Raw genomic sequence first — 19,591 nt, 5'->3', positions numbered from 1 at the left:
CATGAGGTCAGGAGATTGACACCATCCTGGCTAACACGTGAAACCCCGTCTCTACTAAAAATACACACACACACACACACAAAATTAGCCAGGCGTGGTGGCAGGCCCCTGCAGTCCCAGCTACTCGGGAGGCTGAGGCAGGAGAATTGCTTGAACCTGGGAGGTGGAGGTTGCAGTGAGCCAAGGTCACGCCATTGCACTCCGGCGTGGGTGACAGAGCAAGACTCTGTCTCAAAGAAAAAAAAAAAAAAAAGAAAATCTCTGAGGTCCCTCTCCAGTTCTGATGATCCCCAAATTCCAGGCTACTTCCTCCTCAGCGCACAGCTCAGCTCAGGTAAACAGCAGGAGTTACCTGCAGGTTGTACCTGTGTAAGAACCATCAGTTGGAGACCTGGGTTCAGAAGGAGATCCAAGGGGGTAGGTTCTCCTATCTTGTTTGTTAGCATGGAAGCAAGTGCTCTTATTTTGTTTATTATTATGACTCCTAGAAATGAGTCGGATCTCTTTAACTCTTGGCATGGGAAAAAGGAAGGGCTCAGGTTTGAGCAAAGACTACCTTGGTTTCTTACAGAGCGCCACTGTGAGAGGTGGGACAGGGTCTGGGTATCTTTAGGGGAGAAAGGCAGGGCTGGTGGTGAGACTGGGAAAACCTGACATCTCTTGGCTGGTATCTGATCAGCAAACACCAGGGGAGTCTGTTTGCAAAGATTCTTTGGGCTGGGAAAAGTGTGTTGAGGATACGGGGAGGACAGGGTTAATGGGCCCTGCTGAGTGTGAGGAGCAAGGGTCACAGCTGGACCCTCAAGGGGTCCTGTTAGCCTTTGATTCCATCTGGGCAGGGAGGGAGGGGCCCCCCAGCCCCCTGAGGCAGGTTTGCTTTGGCCAGAGATCTGACCCAGCCACTGGCCCAGAGCACCCCGCCTCCCCGCTTCCCCTATCAAGAGGCAGCTGGCTTGGCCCCCAGCCTCCTTCTTCCCACCTCCTTCTCCCCTTACCAGGCCCCCTCCACTTGGCCCAGGATACAGCTCGGTTTATCTGCCTGTCCCCTGTGGCATTCTGTATGCTCAGAGAGTTCAGGATGCCCTGCAAACATCTGGCACACAGGGCCACTGCCTCCCATAGCAGCTTCTCCTTGGAATTTCAGGGAGCTTGGCCTCCTCTGCACCTCAGTGTCTCTGAAAGTCCAAGATTCTTGTACTTTTGTGCTGCTGTCTGGATGTTCTCACCACTGCCCCCTTGAGGAATGTGAGTGCCCTCTGGGTGACTTAATAAACAGAACATGTGCTTTTTGATGCTATTGCATCATTTAGACATTCAACAAGCATTTGTTGAGCACGTACTATATGCTATATTCTGTGCAAGGCACTAGAAAGACACTTGCAATCAAGGCAAACAAGGTCCCTACCCTCATTGTCCTTTCCCTCAGAATCTCATGCCATTTAGTCACTAGATCCCCCTACCCATTCTCGACCTTGTCCTCCCAAGCTCATAGTCCTCAGGGACTCCCCACTTCCATTTCCTCAAACTTTTCCCACTTCTTTACCTCTATTTTTGCTGAGTGAGGTTGAGTGGGCCTGGCTCTGCCTCCTGCCTAGATGATTCTCCCAATCCAATGACGCGGGAGCAAAGGCTGGGCAATGGCATATTGGAAATCGTATTGGAAATCACTGGGGATTAGACTAGAGGGAGGGCAGAGACTTTCAGTGTGGGACTTGCTCTACCATTAACCAGCTGTGTGCACTTGAGTAAGTCCTTTACCTATCGTCAATAAAGTAGGGGGTGGAGGGTTGGACTAGCTAAGGATTCTCACCCTTAGCTGCATGCTAACATCCCATGTCCAGGCCTCATCTTCAGGTACCATGTTTTTAATTGATCTAAGGTGGGGCTTAGGCATCAGCGTTTTGTTTTGTTTTGTTTTTTGAGACAGAGTCTCACTCTGTCACCCAGGCTGGAGTGCAATGGCACAATCTTGGCTCACTGCAAGCTCTGCCTCCCAGGTTCAAGTGACTCTGCTGCCTCAGCCTCCTGAGTAGCTGGGATTACAGGCATGCACCACCACACCTGGCTAATTTTTGTATTTTTAGTAGAGACAGGGTTTCACCATGTTGGCCAGGCTGGTCTCGAACTCCGGACCCCATGATCTACCCACTTTGGCCTCCCAAAGTTCTGGGATTACAGGCGTGAGCCACTGCGCCCAGCCACATGAGTATTTTTTTTACTCCCCAGATGAATCAACAGGCAGATCTGAGAACCACTGAGCTAGACTGTCCCTAAGATTTGTAGCTCGTCATAGCTAAGTTAGTGAACACTTATTGTAGATTGCACGTTTGCGTCTCCCCAGAATTTACAGATTGAACCTCTGCTGTGATGGTATTAGGAGGTGGGGCACTTGGGAGATAATTAGGTCATGAGGGTGGGATTAGTGCTGTTTTAGAGGAAGCGTGAGAGAGCTTGCTTCCTCTCTCTGCTCGCCACCATGTGGGGACACAGCAAGAAGGTGGCTATCTGCAAACCAGGAAGGGACCCCTCATCAGATACTGGATCTGCCAGCACCTGGATCTTGGACTTCCCAGACTCCAGAACTAATGAAGACAACATGTAGTACTTACCTTAGTCCTCAAAACTCTATTTTACAGATGGGAAAACTGAGGCACATAGATCCTAAGCTTACCCAAGTAGGGGGGCTGGGGTTCAAACCTAGTTACTTTGTTTCCAAAGCCTGCACATTTAACTTCCATGCTGTAAGGACTCACTGAAGCTTCTCCTTTGGGTTCTTGTCCCCAGGAGTAAATGACCAGAACCGTCTGGATGCAGTGGCAACAGTGAGGAGTGCTCTAGAAGATAAAGGGAAAGAAAAAGTGCCAACTCTTGTGCATCTGCGTTGAGCCAGGTATTGCTGGCTGCTGGTTGCTCACCATTGCATTTTAGAGGGTGGTGGGAGCCCAGAGAAGGGGGAGATGGTTCTCCGTTGGAAGAATCAGAAAGGTCTTCATGGAGGAGGTGGCATTCTAGTTGGGCCTGGACAGATAGGTAGGATCTGACTTAGAGAGATAAAGGAGAAGGAACAATGTGAGCACGGGCACAGAGAGTGGAAGCACTCAGGGCACAAGGAAGAAATATGGATGGTAATACTGGAAATAGATGCTGGAGCCATTTCATGGAGGGCCTTGAATGCCGGAATAATTGCCATTCTAATTGCTAGTGTTTCCTAAAAAGGCTCTGATGATAAGAATCACCTGGGTGCTTGTTAAAACTATAAAAGAACAGGGACATTTCTTCAAGATTCTGATTCATGAGGGTGGGCGTGGAGAGTGGGAATCTGTATTCCTACCACCAAGCAAGTTTGAGAAATATTGCTATAAACAATATGGAGCCACTTAAAGTTTTTGAGCGGGGGAGTAATCTCATTGAAATTGTGTTCTAGGAAGGCTCATTTGATGGCAGGGTGTGCGCCTGTACGTGGACAGGGTGTTGGGTTGGAAGGGAGAGACTGATGGGGGCTATAGGTGGTGACGGTCTGGAGCAAGACAGAGAGGTGACAGAGATGGATGAAAAAGATGTTTGGGAGGTAGAATTTCAGTATTTGGCAGCTGATTGGACATCAGGGTAAGGAAGGCAGCAGTTGGAGATGGTGGGGGTGGTGAGGACTTTGGTGCAAAGTTAACTAAAATAAGGGTAGGGGAGGAAGGAGATTGGGAAATAAGCCGCAAGTTTGCTTAGGGGCATATGAAGGTTGAGGTGCTCCAGGCAGGGCTTCAGATGAAGGCACTCAGTGGGTGACAGAAATGGGGACTGGAGCTTGGGAGAGGGCATGGGCCATAAGAATCCCCGCATGGAGATGAACATTGAGCCAGGAGAGCAGAGGAGATGGCCCAGACAGGGGAGCTAGAGGACAGAAGTCTGTGGATCCTGGATGATCCTGGATAGTAACACCTACGGTAGAGGAAGAGGATCTGGGAGATGGCAAGGTAGAGAAGACAGAGAGATGGAGAATTAGGCTGAGTAGAGGGGCCAGGAAGCTGAGAGAGGAACAAGTTTTAAGGGGCAAAAAACTAACAGTTTCAGATTTCAGACGCCAAGGGGAAAGGAAAGCTGGTCACTTTTTTTTTTTTTTGGTCAACTCAGAGGTCACTGGTGTGTCCTTTGGGAAAACCATTTCCATGTCAGGTCAAGTTTGGATATAACCTGTGGAGGGTTGAGGAGTGTGGTGAGGAAGCTGAGGCAGGCTGTAGGTTACCCTCTCCCAAGGGGATTGTGGGAGCTGGAAGGGGAAAGAAGACTGGGCAAACTGAGACAGCGGATGGGGAAAGCCAGTGAACAGTAGAGACCCATTTAGAAGTCTCCTCTCCTTTGTCACTGGTCCCACTCTGCCTGTGGGCCCTAGCTTTGATCATAATGGGGCATCATGATACATATGTTTTCATTTCATCTTCACAACAATCCTCGAAAAATAATGAGATGAGCACTCTAGTAATTCTCACTTTACAGACGATGACACTGAAGCTAGAGAAAGTGAGTAACGGGATTCAGGCTACACAGCTGGCAAATCCAGGTCTGTGCTGTCTGCTTCTGAAATCCCAGCCCCCAAGCTTTTCACTTAATTGAAAACACAGAAGCTTTCTTTCTTACGCCTGAGCTGCTGATTGGTAACCTGGCTCATCCCCTGATTTCCAGGTTTGTTCTGGCCGGTCCCCTGTCCCCAGGGCTATCTAGTTCAGGAGCTGGGATCCTTCATGCCAGTGCTCAGGGCCTCAGTACCAAGTGGATTCCCTGTCACCCTGCCCTGCTGGCTGGTTGGACCTCTACACCTTTGTCATCTCCCAGCTCCTTCTGAGGACAATAATTTGTATGGTACAGATGCAGCCCGCAACATGGCTGAGGACTGGTGCCGTGGAGTCAGAATGCCTGGAGAAGAAATCCTAGGTCTACCACTAATTGGACACATTTTTTTTTTTTTTGAGATGGAGTCTTGCTGTGTTGCCCAGGCTGGAGTGTAGCGGTGCAACTGTGGCTTACTGCAGCCTCACCTTCCTAGGCTCACGCAATCCTCTTGCCTCAGCCTCTTGAGTAGCTGGGACTACAGTTGATGCCCACCATGCCTGGCTAGTTTTTTTTCTTTTTTCTTTTTCTTTTTTTAAAATTTTTAGTAGTGACAGGGTCTTGCTTTGTTGCCCAGACTGGTCTTGAACACCTGGCTCAAGCGATCTTCCGGCCTTGGCCTCCCAAAGTACTGGGATTACAGGTGTGAGCCACTGTGCCTGGCTTGGACAAATGTTTTAGCTTCTCTGAGCTTCAATTTTTTTTAACAGCTCTAACTTATAGAGTCATTTTGAGAATTACAATGCCCAGTGAAGGTTAGCAATTATTTTGTGCTCTTGATTTCCAATGTCCTGGCCTTCAGACTGTAATTTCTTTTTCAGCTTGATCTGATCTCCAGCACCCTTCCCTTCCTACAGGACAGAACTCAGCCCTTCCTAGGCTGCTTGGGAAGCCAGCTTGGGTTGTTTGCCTAGGGATGGAAGGTTCAGGTTCTGAAATAAGAGGAGGAACTTTCTATCAGTTGTAGATGGAAGTGACTAGTGTACGATGGACTCCAGAGGAAATAACAGTGCGCACTGTGGAGGCGACATGACCACCAGAGAGGAAGGGCCCAGATTCCCTCTCTTGTCACTCGGTGTGTTCTCACTCCCTCAGTCACTCAGCAAATGTCTACTGAGCTTCTACTCCTTGCCAGGAGACTCTGTAGGCTTTGGGGAAGGGCAAAAAAGAGTTAACAGTAGCCTTGAGAAGCTCACAGCCAGGATGGAGAGGCAGATATAAACAAGCCCTGTAATTACAATGCAGAGTGGGAAACTCTACCAAGGAGCTGAGAACAGGGTGCAGTGGGAGCAAGGGGGTGGGTCGCGCTAGCATCAAAACTCTAGGCCCCCACTCTTTCCCATGGCCAGCTCGGTCACCCCCACTGTTCCATCTGTTTCTTTGTTTTTGCAGAGTATTTCTGGCTTTGTTTTCCCTTCACTTTCCTAATAGAGAGCCTTTGGAAAAATTCCACCCTTGTTTCAGTTGGAACAGGGAAAAGGAGAATTGTCTACTCTTCGGCCAAAATAGCCAAGGGGTGCCGGGTTCCTGGAGAGTCCAGGTGGACAAGCGGAGGAAGCCGGGACTGTCCCGAGGGAGCCAGGGGAGAGCCTGCAGTGCAGCGTGGCAGGCATGGGGCAGGGAGAGGTGAAAACACAGGAGGAGCTGTGCCTGGCTGGAAGGCCCAGGTGGCTGTGTGCCTCAAGTCCTCTTCCAGAGCTCTCTCTGCATCCCCTGTCTTCAGAGAATCCTGTAAAGCCTGGTTACATTGCTCTTTCCCCACCCAGGTAGCTGTGAAGGACTGGGACCCCAGAGTTAGAAGTGAGTCTTTGACATTATTCGCAGCAGAGGGCCGTGTGTGTGTGTGTGTGTGTGTGTGTGTGTGTGTGTGTGTGTGTGTGTGAGAAATCCCTCCTTTCCCCTCCCTCTTTCCCCATACCACCACACACACAACGCTCATTGTTCCCTGGGCCTTCAGTTCTGCATTCATCCATTCAACACATATTTATTGAACACTCACTATGTGCTGGAAGCTGGAGCTGTGTAGTGGCAAAAGTTATTTCAGAAGGTTGCATAGGCACCAGATATGCATGTGTGTGCCTGAATTGTATGTATGTATCAATGTGTCACTTGGTGTGTCCTCACTTCCTCGGTCACTCAGCAAATGTGGGCAGGCTAGGGAAACAGGAGGAAGAAGGGAAGAAGAATGTTTGGGAAACTGAAGTTTGGGAGTCAGATAGCTTGCGTTTGCATCTGGGTGCTACCATTTGCTAGCTGTGTGACCTCAGGTAAATTATATGAGCTTTCTGTGCTTCTGTCTCCCAACTGTAAAATAGAGATACTCGTAGTATTCACCTCATGGGGTTGTTGCGAAAGCTGAATGAATGAATGTGCGCAGAGTGTGTGCAATGGTGCCCAACATGAAGTAGATGCTCTGTAGGTATTAGCAATTGTTGTTCCCTTCTCACCCCACTCACAGCTGGGTGGAGACAAACTCGTAAATGACTGGCAGCCACCTGGTGCTACCCGCCTCCTGCCCCCTGAGCCTCATCTACAACACTCAGCCCACAAACCTCTGTCTAACCAAACCCCTGCCATCTCCTGCCCTTGGCTGACCCCCACCCCACCCTAGGCTGCTCAGTTAGAGAAGAAGTAATATCACACAGTGGGGATTGCTTCAGTCCCACGCTACCCTCCAGACATATCTGAGTTGTCAGTTCCCTCTTAGCAGACTGGGAATGGAGAAGTGGGATGGGTGAGCATCTGGGGCGGAGCCCAGGCTCCCAGGCACCCACCCGATGGGACTGGGGAACAAATAACTTGTCAGGAGGTCAGGAGGGAGACCGAGGGGATTCCAGTTCCAAGGAATCCATGCATGGCATTCGAGCGTGGGTGGCAGCTGGCAAGAATCCTTGGTTCAGAAATGGCAAGGCCCCCTCAGAAGTCAGGGCCAGGGCGTGCCAAAGCCCCAGTGGCATCGTGGCTCTGCTATTCTTGAACAGCTGTGCTGCTCCCCTTGGCACAGGGTTTAAGAATGGGGGCAGGAGTATGGGCTTAGCCAGGGCAAGAGGAGGGCTCAGAGAGTAGACATGCATACACACACATACACACAAACACACACACACTCCACCATGAAGATGCAGACGCCTGGCTCAGGGAGAAAAGCAGGGAGGGAGAGGGCGGAATGCAAGTGTATGTGTGTGTGTGTGTGTGTATGTGTGTGTGTCAGGGGGGGAGATGGCTTTGTGGTTCTGTATTTGGTGTTTGGGTGTGCATATTGTCTCTGTGTTTATCTTTGTATGTGCACTTCTGTTTCAGTGTGTCTCTGAATGAGTTTGTTATCAGGGCGAGGGTAGGTTTTTGCACTACTTCTGTCTCTGACCCTGCTTGAGCCTCTCAGCAACTCAGCAAAGAGAATTTTCCCTTCTGGGAGGGTGGGAAAATATAGCTCATCAGGGCAGTATGGGCCATCGCTTTATAAACACACACAAATCACAGGACATTCTTGTGTGTGATCCTTAGCTCCCAACAAAGCTAGGGTTGATACACATTTAAAAGAGAGAGAGCTGAGTTCTATGTGTATGCTTGTGCCATTTCTATATGTCTGACTGTCTGATGAGCATGTGTGCTTATGGATTTGATATAGTTGTCACTTTGTCCCCATGGCAGTATCTGTGTCTACAGCTTGGTATATAGTCATGTGTGCTAAACTCATATTTAACTGTGTCCCTAGTGACATTTGTCTTTAAGCAGCAACATAACAGGAGTTAGAAGCACAGGCTCCACAGTGAGGCGATCCAAGTTTCGAATCCCTGTGTGGACAGTAACTAATCCATTAACCTTGGACAAGTTTCTTAACTTTTCTGTGCCTCAGTTTTCTCACAGGGATAATAATAGCACATGAGGATAGATGAGATCACATTTAGTGCCTGACACAGGCCCGCATATGTGAATGGTCCTGTCTTTGAACGTGCTCCTCTCTGAGAGCTGTCTCCTTGGTTGTGACTGCAGTGTGTCACGTATCAGCTGGATTATAAACTGCTTTTGGGCAAAGTGTGGGTCTCAATTATCTTTAACAACACTCATGACACCTCAGTGCCACCTTGGTGCCTTGTCATCTCGAGGTGAAATGAGACCTGTTTCATGTGAAGCAGGACCGGTGTCAGATGCAGGCCCATGCCTGGGGTGGTATATGGAGGGCAGGTGGGAAGCTGGTGATGGCAATGACAACACAGCCCAGCCGGGCATCAGAGTCCCTCACGGTCACTACTGCATGCCTGCCCAGGTCTCTCTGCAAACCCAGGCTCCCTCCTCCGTGTCTCAGTCTGGCCTGGAAACTCACGGAAGGGCTTCCTTCCTCCTTTCTCTGCTCACCCCACCCTAGGGCACCAGCCTAGGTGCTGGGAGGCCTGTGTGTGTTTTTAATGGATGAGATGAGTGCTCTCCAATCTACACCATGCATCCTTGTTTTTGCAGCTTGTATGTGTTTGCGCATGGCTCTGTGGGGGTGTGTTTCTGGGAGCCGTCTTTCTGTATGATCCCCGCTCCATTACAGTGGGGACATGTGTCCGTGTGTGTGACGTGCCTCGTGCCTGGGGTTTGTTCTCCTCCCCCAGCTTTCCCAGTTACATAAGCAGCTGAGGGGTCCGTCAGGCCTGGGCTGTGGGCTCCCCCTGCTGGCCGCCGCTGGAACCCGGAGTCTGGGGAGGGGCCTGCTGAAGACACTGCTCTCTCCTTGGGCCTTATCCCCTTTGGAGGGAGACACCAACCCAGCTCTCAACGCCAGCCTGCCCCAGCTCCTTCCCCGTCCCAGGCCGCGGGGTAAGAGAGGATATCTCACCTCCCTGAAGACTTCTCTCATCATGCTTATACCGGGGGTTGGTTATGACTTGTTTATGAAATGTATCCCTAACATACAGAACTATGTTCCCTGAGGGCAGGGGTGCAGGCCTGCCTTGTTTACCACGGCATCTCCAGTACCCAGTACCAGGCCTGGCCCAATCAATATTTGTTGAATGACTGAGTTTACAGGGTGGAGAGGCTTGGGAGGAGGGACAGTGAGGTGTAGGAAGATTTGGGGCTTTGGGGATAGACAAACCTGGGCTCAAGTCACCCCTTAGCCACTTAAAAACTGTGTGGCCTTGGGCGAGATACTTAACCTGTCTAACCTCAAGTTTCTCTTCTGTTAAATGACACTGCCTTGCAAAATATGCTATAAGGACTAGGACGAATATCCAAAAGGGCCTTCTTGTGTAAGCATTTCATAAATGACATGTCATTATTACAATTGGTAACGTCTTTCATCCCTCAAGCATCATGAAGGCATTCAATCCACTCGATGATTAAATCCATTATAAAGGGAGAGACGTGTTCATCCAAAAGCTTCCCTATGCGTTTCAGTTTTCACATAGCTCATATGCCTGTGGATGGATTTAGATGATGAGGCTCCGGAGCAACCAGGCTGTGGATATTTCAAAGCGGGAATAAAAGGCACCCTACTACCCTGTTCATGGGCCAGTGCTGGCAGTCCTGGGAGGTGAGGGCTGGACCTCTGATCTCCCTTCAAGGCCCCAAACATTTGGCCTCAGTTTCTCTGGCTTCTCCAGGGTTCCTCAATGTGGCTTCTACTGGCAACCCCATGAGCGTCTTCTCAGAGTCAGGCACTCTGCCACGCTTGAGGAATACAATGTCAAGGAAGGTCTGGTCTGGCCTGTGCCACTTACCCTCTCTGGGCCTCAGTTTCCTCTTCTGTAAAGGGGGGGTGAGTGAGTGGGAGGGAAGAGGGGAGAGGGAGGGTGTTGGAGGGTAAAGGGTGGTAAATGGGCTCTGGGATCACCTCCCACTGACAGCCACTCTGACAGCCTTGGCTTTGCAGACCTGGCCATCTCTTCTCCCCATTTTGGTCTCATCCTTCCTGCCCGTCCCCACTCCCCATCTTTACAGTTCAGGAAGAGACAGAACACCTGGGAAGGGTGCCTCCTCCATTCTCCCACCTCCAGGGCAAGCCCCACTCTTCCCAGAACAATGTTCATCTCTTCCCACTGTCACTGAACATAGACACTCCTTCACCTAAACGCCAGGTCTAAACTAGGTCTAAATTAAGCCTCTTAGGAAGCAGTTCAAATAATAATTCAAAAACTAAAACAAAATAATCCTTCGTTATCTCCCATTTCGTGTTAGTTTCCTGTGCCAAACACTTTATGTACATTACCTATCATCCCCTTTGGGTGGTGTGATCAACCTCAATTCAATTTGCAGAGGAGAAAACTGAAGTTGAAGGAGGTTAAACAACTGGGCTAGGATCACCCAACCCAGAAATGACGTCACATGGACGGCCGCCTCTCCCAATCCATTTTTCTTTTGGTTTTGCCCTCTGAGGGGGTGAAAACCAGGTCTCCAGTGACCTTGTGGATCCTGGAAGCGCCCTTCAGCTCAAACCCTTCGCCTTTAGGAACTCCTGGGTTCTGCCAACCCCTACTTCAACAGGGTTTGCAGCGAGGACTATGGCTCAGAGAAAATAACTGAATTCTAAATGCGTGGCCACAGCCAATCCCAGGGCCCCTGCACCCAATTCTCCAGGAAAGGCTGGCAGGTGCGGGGTGGGGTGCGCTCTGTACGAGGGTGGGTGGGAATTTCGATGCGCCGAGGTGCAATTAGCTCACTCTTGCCGGGGCCTCGGGCGGAGCCAGGGCCAGGGGCGGGGCGAGGCCGGGGTCCATGGCGGAGTCAGGTTTGGAGGCTGACGTTAGCCCTGGGGGGACTGGGAAGGGGTGGGGCTTGGGACTGGGGCGGGGCCGGGTCCCGGGGCGGAGCCGAGATTGTAGTCCTACTGTAGTCCTGGTGGGGCGGGGCGAGGGAGGGGCCGGAACTGGGGCTGGGCCGAGACCCGGGGCGGAGCCAGGGCTGGAGTCTTGCGGGACGGGACGGGGAGGGGAGGGGCGGGGAGGGGCGGGGAGGGGCGGGGAGGGGCGGGACCGGGGCGGGGCTGGGACTCGGTGCGAAGCAAAGGTGAGTTTCGAGGGTCAGGGCAGGGCCGGGGCCAAGTGCGGAGCAAAGAACTGTCTGGCGGGGTGGGGCGGGCCGGGCCAGGGCTGGGTCCGGGGCGGGGCGGGCTTAGACGGGGCGGAGGAAGGGGCGGTGCCGGGGCGGGCTGGGGCTAGAATGGTCTCAGAACTGCCGAGGGCTGGAGGGAAAGCAACGGGAGGGGCGGAGGGAGGGGATTCGGCAGCTCCAGCTCAGCTCGCTCGGCGCACCCACGCCTCGCTGCCCAGCTTCCTGCCCCCCACCTGGGCATGCGCCCCCCACCCCACCGGGCCCCCAGAACCCGCGCCATCCCCCGGAGCCTCCCCAGAGCTGGCCGCGCAGGATGGGCGCCCTCAGGCCCACGCTGCTGCCGCCGTCGCCGCCGCTGCTGCTGCTGCTGCTAATGCTAGGTAAGTCAGGCTCCCGTTCCGGTTCCCGGCCCCGCCGGGCAGGTGCCTGCCACCCAGCACCTCCCGAGCATTTCGGGGCTCCTCACATCCTCCTCCGTCAGGGGTACCTCCAGCCTCCCCGGGGTCGGCGGCCAGCTGCGCTTTGTGGCTGCCCGCCGAGCCAGTCTTGGGAAGAGTGCAGGCTCCCCAGCTCTAAGTCAGGGAGTGGGGCACAGGGAGGACCCACTAAAGTGCTGCCCCAGGCACTGCTTGGCCTCCTGGGGCAGGCCCCACTTCTCAGCTAGCATACCCACGTCCTGGGGTCGCTGCACCAAATGCTGCGACTCCTTTCTGCCCCACACTCAGCTCCAGGCCTGGCCTTGGGTGCCCGCCCTGCGTGGGCAGTGCCTGCCCAGCTTCATAATTGCCCTAGAGTTGGCTGGAGGCCCAGAGGCCAGTTCTGCCCACGATCTTTGAAGTAAGTCTCTCCCAATTGCGCTCCACACACTTCATCAACTGGGGGCAGTTCTCTCTCTCACCCCCATCTCCACCCCAGGTTGGGTCCCTCTTTGCCCTTCTTCCTCTCTCCCAAATGGCACTTGGCTCTGCAGCCACCCATCAGTTTTCACACCCGCTTAGTTCCAGCTTCCTTGCCTCAGGAGAAACCAGGTTCCATGGAGACTGATCCTGGGATCTCAAAGCACCTTGTGCCTGCTGTGGTGGGTGTTCATGGTGGGTTGTTCTGGGCTAATCTTGCATGGATGCCTGGGGGTAATGACAGTGGAATTGTTTTTGGCCTGAACTGGAAGGCTGCCTGTAGGAGGTGGTCTGGGGAAGAGTATGGCGTGGAGAAGTGAAACTGCCAGTACAGATGTTGATGAGGCTGAAGCCCTTGAAATGAGAGTGAAGCGTGGAGGTGGGGATGGTGACTTCAGAGCTGCTGTTGTCAAGGCAGAGGCTGAAGGTAGCCCCAGCTGCCTGTTTCTAGACCAGGGCTCCACAGTGGCACCAAGCAAAGCCTTCCCCTGCTGCAGGTCCCTGGGCCCTGCAGGGCTAGGATGAGTCCTCTCCTTGGTCCCTGGGCAGGTGGCAGGAGGATGTACAGAGAGGAAGGCTCTGTGGGACCTGGGTTGCCTAGCACTTGCTGTGTTTTCCCCAGTGGGCAGCATGGAGCAGGGAGGAGCCCAGGGAGGTGGGGAAGTGCTGGCCTGTGGTTGAAAAAGGAGCACACAGATGTCTGAGCACCCACTGCCTGTGGGCACTTACATTCATTTCACAAGTGAGGAAATTGAAGTAACTTGCCCCAGAGAGCACATTTAGTGAGTATTAGGGCTAGGATTTGAACACAGATCTGATTCCAAAGCAGGCCTCTTTGCTCTCCCTTTCCTCGCTGCAACTAATACAGAGGAGGTGAGAGAGAGCTGTGTGGCAACTGATTTCCTAAGGCTGTGGAGGTAACTTTCCCATGGGGATCTCCAAGCATCAGCAGTTGTGGAGCCAGGAAGATGGGAGGGGGCCTTCTGAGCAGTCTGCCCCGAGGCAGTCAGGGAAGGTGTCAGCTTGGCCGTCTCCACCATCACCCTGATTATGAAACTTGCCTGGCCTGGGGCAGGGCTCTCCTGAGTCACATGCGCACTCATGCATGGTCAGAGCTGGAGCTCTTAGTTCTCCTCCAGTGTGGAAACCGAGGCCTAGGACAGAAAGAGACTGGATCCCATGCCACACAGCTGGGCATGGGGATGGTGCTGGAATCTCACTTCCTGATTGACAGCCTGTGCCCTTAACAACAACAGACCATGAGTTCTCCCTGTGACTCAGCCAGAGGATAAAGGAAGGGGCTAGGAGCCCAGCAGCAGGGGTGGGGAAGTTCAGAGGAGCCATTCTAGAGAAGCTGGAGGGTAGAGTTTGACTACAGACTCCTGGGCATTTTCCTCTAGCTTCTGCAGAAAGTCCATGGTATCCCCCTGGGAGGCCTAAAAGTGACACTCTGGTTGGTGAGGTCAGTCCCTTCAGGCCTGGCCTTGGAGTTTCCCCATTTTCCTCCCTGGTTTTGCCCCTCTGGAGGAGGGTGTGGAAGCCATCTAGGGACAGCATGATCTTGGCTAAGATATTATACTTTTCCTGCCTTACCTTTCTCATCTGTAAAATGGGGAGGGGGGGAGGGGTAGCCTAGCCCTCTTTACATTCTGAGGTTCTGCGATTTTATCTAGTGGGAGCTATGGAAGGAGAGAAGGGAGGAGCTAAGCCCTCTAAGTCTGCCAGGAGTATCTGCTGGGGTAGAGTTGGGCATAGGGGTGGAGTAGGGTGAAGAAGAGAGGTTTGACCTTTCTGAAGGGAGAGAGATGAGAAGGGGCAGCTTGGGATTTAATGCCTCCCTACAGAAAGAAAGCCATATATGTAAATGAATGCATACCATATGCAAATGAAGGCTTTGTTAAGGAACTGGGGCAGGCGCCTTGTGTGTCTGCTGGGCTAGCCAGGAAGGTTGGCAGGCACTGGAGGAGGGGATCTTCTGCCCCAAAGGCGAGAGCAGAGCCTGGACCTTGCCCCAGAAGCCCCAGCTGCCTGGGCAGCCCTGTGGGGTGAGAGAAGCAGTGAGCTCATGGCGCAGCTGGAGGGGGGAGGGCATTGTGTGGTGAGAACTGACTGGGCCTGTGCCCTTTCCAGCTAGGGTCACTGGCTCCATTGTCTGGTCCAGGTGACACAGCTGAGCCAACTAGCACTTCTGAGCAAGACTGCCAGCTCCCCTCAAGCAAAGGGGAGGGACATGTAGTCTCAGCATCCCCCAGCCAGAAGGCTCCCCTGGCCAGGCACTGAGGAAGGAATGGCAGACATGGAGGTGGGTGAGTGGCAGGGACAGATCAAGGTTTAGCTGGAACCAAAGCCTGGTTAGGTCAGGAATCAGATGTACTAGGCGCTCTGCTTCTAGTCCACCAGAAATGGGATGCATCTAGGTGCCAAGGCAATCCTGGGCCCGTGCCACCTTCTTGAGATCCAGGTGTCTTATATCACAGCATCCCTTTCCTATTCTCAGAACAGGGTCCAAGCTGTGGACCATCTTCCCCAGGTGTCCTTTCCTTTTGTAGGCAGAGATCAAGAATGGTGCTTGTGGTGGCAGAGGGCATGGAATGGGGAACCAGGCATCTCCAACTTCTTCTGCCTTTCCCTACAGGAATGGGATGCTGGGCCCGGGAGGTGCTGGTCCCCGAGGGGCCCTTGTACCGCGTGACTGGAACAGCTGTCTCCATCTCCTGCAACGTGACCGGCTACGAGGGACCTGCCCAGCAGAACTTCGAGTGGTTCCTGTATAGGCCTGAGGCCCCAGATACTGCACTGGGCATTGTCAGTACCAAGGATACCCAGTTCTCCTATGCTATCTTCAAGTCCCGAGTGGTGGCGGGTGAGGTGCAGGTGCAGCGCCTACAAGGTGATGCTGTGGTGCTCAAGATTGCCCGCCTGCAGGCCCAGGATGCTGGCATTTATGAGTGCCACACCCCCTCCACTGATACCCGCTACCTGGGCAGCTACAGCGGCAAGGTGGAGCTGAGAGGTACTGGGCCCTGGGACGGGGTGGGGCCACACACCCTCTCAAGGCAGAAAGTCAAAGCCACAAGTGACCTATCTAACTGCCCCTCAGGTTTTGTAGCCAAGGAACTTGAGGCCCAAAGAGGTTAAGTGACTTGCACAAAGTCGCCCAATAACTCAGTGACTGATATGGGACTCAAACCCAGATTGCCTCACCCAGGCCAGTGCTTGTCTTATCATATCAAGACCCCTCCTGGGAGAAGAAGGGTCCTTAAGTTGTCCATTCCCCTTTCCATTCCCAAGAACGAGGAAGACTATTGGGTTGAATAGACTCTACTCCTGGACAGTACAGGACCCAGATCTGGCAAAGAGAGTAGAGTTAGGGAAGGAGTGAGACCGTGTGACATTCTCACTAAGTTTCTTTGTGTTCTGAGAAGGAAGACAGAACCACTTTTCTCAGTATTTCAAACAGGGGTCAGTCTCGAACATAGAACCAACATGGGCTGGTTCTATGAAATTCAACAAGTATTTATTGAGTGCCTGTGCTGTGCCCAGTACTGCACTTGGCACCACTGAGTTACAGAGGAAATAATACAACATGCAATCTTTGCCCTCTGAGAGCTCACAGTCTATTTAGGGAGATAGGCTGTACACAGGAAACAGTAACAAGGGCCGCCAGCTCCCAGCCCTCCCTCACTCCAGCTGTTCTCTCCAGTTCTTCCAGATGCCCTCCAGGTGTCTGCTGCCCCCCCAGGGCCCCGAGGCCGCCAGGCCCCAACCTCACCCCCACGCCTGATGGTGCATGAGGGGCAGGAGCTGGCACTGGGCTGCCTGGCGAGGACAAGCACACAGCAGCACACACACCTGGCTGTGTCCTTTGGGCGATCTGTGCCTGAGGCACCAGTTGGGCGAGCAACTCTGCAGGAAGTGGTGGGAATCCGGTCAGACTTGGCCGTGGAGGCCGGAGCTCCCTATGCTGAGCGACTGGCTGCAGGGGAGCTTCGTCTGGGCAAGGAAGGGACCGATCGGTACCGCATGGTAGTAGGGGGTGCCCAGGCAGGGGACGCAGGCACCTACCACTGCACTGCCGCTGAGTGGATTCAGGATCCTGATGGCAGCTGGGCCCAGATCGCAGAGAAAAGGGCTGTCCTGGCCCACGTGGACGTGCAGACACTGTGTAAGTACCACTTATACATCCCACTGTGGGAGCTGGGAGGGACAGTATCCTGGTGGGCGCTGTGGCCGCAGGGGGTACCAGAGAGCTATCATCTGACTCCAAGGAACTCATCTTCCACAGAGTGAGCAGCCTTGTTAGCATTTCTTTCCCCTCTGCCCTTGATGGGTTTTCTCTGCTCAGAAATTGGGTATAGAGCTAGGAGGCCCATGGCTGAGGGGTGAGATTCAAGCCCCCAAGTAGAAAGATGATCATACCCAGTGAGGGGCAGACAGGAGGTTTTGAAGTTGCTGCTGTCAAGGAGGAAACAGAAAATTGGGAATCAGGTGCCTCTGTGTCCCCTCCTGCCTCCATGACACCTCTTCCCCTTCCTGTGTTTCAGCCAGCCAGCTGGCAGTAACAGTGGGGCCTGGTGAACGTCGGATCGGCCCAGGGGAGCCCTTGGAACTGCTGTGCAATGTGTCAGGGGCGCTTCCCCCAGCAGGCCGTCATGCTGCATACTCTGTAGGTTGGGAGATGGCACCTGCGGGGGCACCTGGGCCTGGCCGCCTGGTAGCCCAGCTGGACACAGAGGGTGTGGGCAGCCTGGGCCCTGGCTATGAGGGCCGACACATTGCCATGGAGAAGGTGGCATCCAGAACATACCGGCTGCGGCTAGAGGCTGCCAGGCCTGGTGATGCGGGCACCTACCGCTGCCTCGCCAAAGCCTATGTTCGGGGGTCTGGGACCCGGCTTCGTGAAGCAGCCAGTGCCCGTTCCCGGCCTCTCCCTGTGCACGTGCGGGAGGAAGGTGAGAGGGGGCTGGGCCCTGGACAGGGTTTGAGGATTGTCAACCCCTTTTCCTTCTGTTTCCATGCCCCCCTCCCTCTCCATCAGCTGCTTGCATGCCACAGCCTCACGCTCCGCTTCTCCCAATATTGTGGGAATACCCTGAGTTTCCCGCGGCGGTGCTTGGCAGCAGCTCTGACCCCATGCTCCCTGGCCCTGCACCCTCTGACCCCATGTCCTTTGTTCCGCAGGCGTGGTGCTGGAGGCCGTGGCGTGGCTAGCAGGAGGCACAGTGTACCGGGGGGAGACTGCCTCCCTGCTGTGCAACATCTCTGTGCGGGGTGGCCCCCCAGGACTGCGGCTGGCCGCCAGCTGGTGGGTGGAGCGACCAGAGGACGGAGAGCTCAGCTCTGTCCCTGCCCAGCTGGTGGGTGGCGTGGGCCAGGATGGTGTGGCAGAGCTGGGAGTCCGGCCTGGAGGAGGCCCTGTCAGCGTAGAGCTGGTGGGGCCCCGAAGCCATCGGCTGAGACTGCACAGCTTGGGGCCCGAGGATGAAGGCGTGTACCACTGTGCCCCCAGCGCCTGGGTGCAGCATGCTGACTACAGCTGGTACCAGGCGGGCAGTGCCCGCTCAGGGCCTGTTACAGTCTACCCCTACATGCATGGTAAGTGACACCCCTCCACCCTCTTCGCTCTGCCTTCCTGCCGGCCCCTGCTGCTGGCCTTCCCTTCCCATCTTCTCACCCTCCTGCTACTATCTCTCTCCCCCACATCCTGTCACATGAAGTCTCAAAAAATCCAACTTCCAGCCCTGCAGTGCCCACCTGCATGGGGTCCTCTGTGGTTGATGCTGACTTGCATGCTGAGAGGGCAGGCTGTGGGCAGGGATGGGGTGCCTGTGAATGGAGAAGGTGGGTTCAGAGAACTTGATGGGGAACGTGTAGAGGCAAGTGTGATGGGTGGAGGATGATGGCATCCTCTCTGAACAGTCATACTCTCTCCCCCAGCCCTGGACACCCTGTTGGTGCCTCTGCTGGTGGGTACAGGGGTGGCCCTAGTCACTGGTGCCACTGTCCTTGGTACCATCACTTGCTGCTTCATGAAGAGGCTTCGAAAACGGTGATCTCTTACTCCCCAGGTGAGGGAAAAGAACCCCCCAACCTTGTTTTCACTGGGCTTCCCACCACCAAGTCCTGAACCAAGCTGCTCCCTCCCAGGCCCCACCTGGAGGAGGAGTAGGCAGCTCAGATCCACAGGGCCCTGTTAAGGGGTGGAGGCCACGAGGGAGCCCCACGCAGGGCTCTCTGTCCTTAGCTCACACTGGGTGCCCTTTTCAGGTCTTGCAGGTGTTGACTGTCTTCCGGCCCAGCTCCAAGCCCTCCTCTGGTTGCCTGGACACCCTCTCCCTCTGTCCACTCTTCCTTTAATTTATTTGACTTCCCACTACCCAGAATGGGAGACATGCCTCCCCTTCCCCACTCCTTCCCTCCCAAGCCCCTCCCTCTGGCCTTCTGTTCTTGATCTCACAGGGATCCTATAGGGAGGCCATTCCCCATCCTGGAATTAGTTTTTCTAAAAGGTGAATAAACTGGTTTTATAAAAAGCAGGCTTGGCTGTGTCTTCCCTACCATGAGACTGTAAAAGGCTCAGGGTGCACAGTAGGGAGGTGGTTGGGGGTTGACAACCTATTCTGGACGACCCAGGCCTCTCTTCCCACCACAAACACCATCTGGCCTCCGCGGGCCATGCCACCTACCCCAGGAGGGGACACCTGGGTTCCATCTGCTGCCTGAACTGTCAGGGCTGAGACAACTCCTGACTGGACTCCTACTTGCGGAGGGAAGCATAGAAAAGGAGGGTAGGTTCCAGCTGCATGTGGTCCCCCCTCCCCAGCTTCTCCCATGTTAAAGGGCATGGGCCTCTAGGGGCAGTGCCTTTTCTGAGCTCCCCAGACTTTCCCCCACTCTTCTTATTCTCCTGGTCAGGCTAGTCTTGGACCTGAGTCCTCCCACTAGACCCTGGGGCTGCAATTCTTGTTCCTTCTGACTGATAGCAGCAGAATAGAAGCCTCAGAACACAACTGATACTCAGGCTGGGACAACAGGCAGTCAGGGGAGGGCCTGTGTGTCCACAG

At 54.0% G+C, this 19,591-nt stretch overlaps 3 protein-coding genes across 4 annotated transcripts in view; 2 read left to right on the top strand and 1 right to left on the bottom strand.

Moving 5' to 3' along the window:
* The window catches only part of LOC126935658 (sodium/potassium-transporting ATPase subunit alpha-2), a 907,274-nt gene that overhangs the window by 33,962 nt on the left and 853,721 nt on the right, over positions 1 to 19,591 (bottom strand). The gene's annotated exons all lie outside the window — the stretch shown is intronic.
* The window catches only part of TAGLN2 (transgelin 2), a 297,175-nt gene that overhangs the window by 97,561 nt on the left and 180,023 nt on the right, over positions 1 to 19,591 (top strand). The gene's annotated exons all lie outside the window — the stretch shown is intronic.
* IGSF8 (immunoglobulin superfamily member 8) lies at positions 11,544 to 19,063 on the top strand. 2 transcript variants are annotated; one of them, XM_050757627.1, is made up of 7 exons: positions 11,720 to 12,011; positions 15,163 to 15,540; positions 16,231 to 16,692; positions 17,072 to 17,479; positions 17,709 to 18,122; positions 18,465 to 18,595; positions 18,795 to 19,063. In XM_050757627.1, exons 1-6 carry the CDS (start codon positions 11,945 to 11,947, stop codon positions 18,578 to 18,580), a joined length of 1,845 nt encoding a protein of 614 aa, XP_050613584.1. In that variant the 5' UTR covers positions 11,720 to 11,944; the 3' UTR covers positions 18,581 to 18,595; positions 18,795 to 19,063. The 2 variants fall into 2 exon arrangements, 1 of the variants encoding a protein (XP_050613584.1); XR_007719289.1 differs by lacking the exon at positions 18,795 to 19,063 and adding an exon at positions 11,544 to 11,586 and having other exon boundaries at positions 11,900 to 12,011; positions 17,072 to 18,122; positions 18,465 to 18,593.

The sequence above is a fragment of the Macaca thibetana genome, chromosome 1, assembly GCF_024542745.1.
Source record: "Macaca thibetana thibetana isolate TM-01 chromosome 1, ASM2454274v1, whole genome shotgun sequence".
In the NCBI taxonomy this organism is placed as follows: Eukaryota; Metazoa; Chordata; class Mammalia; order Primates; family Cercopithecidae; genus Macaca; species Macaca thibetana.
This window is presented reverse-complemented; position numbering and strand designations above follow the sequence as displayed.

Bases quoted from the DNA above. Each gene is read 5' to 3' on its own strand.
- IGSF8 (XM_050757627.1), top strand. From the start codon at position 11,945: ATGGGCGCCCTCAGGCCCACGCTGCTGCCGCCGTCGCCGCCGCTGCTG. The intron at 15,541-16,230 runs GTACTGGGCCCT...TGTTCTCTCCAG, and splicing joins CGGCAAGGTGGAGCTGAGAG to TTCTTCCAGATGCCCTCCAG. The intron at 16,693-17,071 runs GTAAGTACCACT...CCTGTGTTTCAG, and splicing joins CGTGGACGTGCAGACACTGT to CCAGCCAGCTGGCAGTAACA.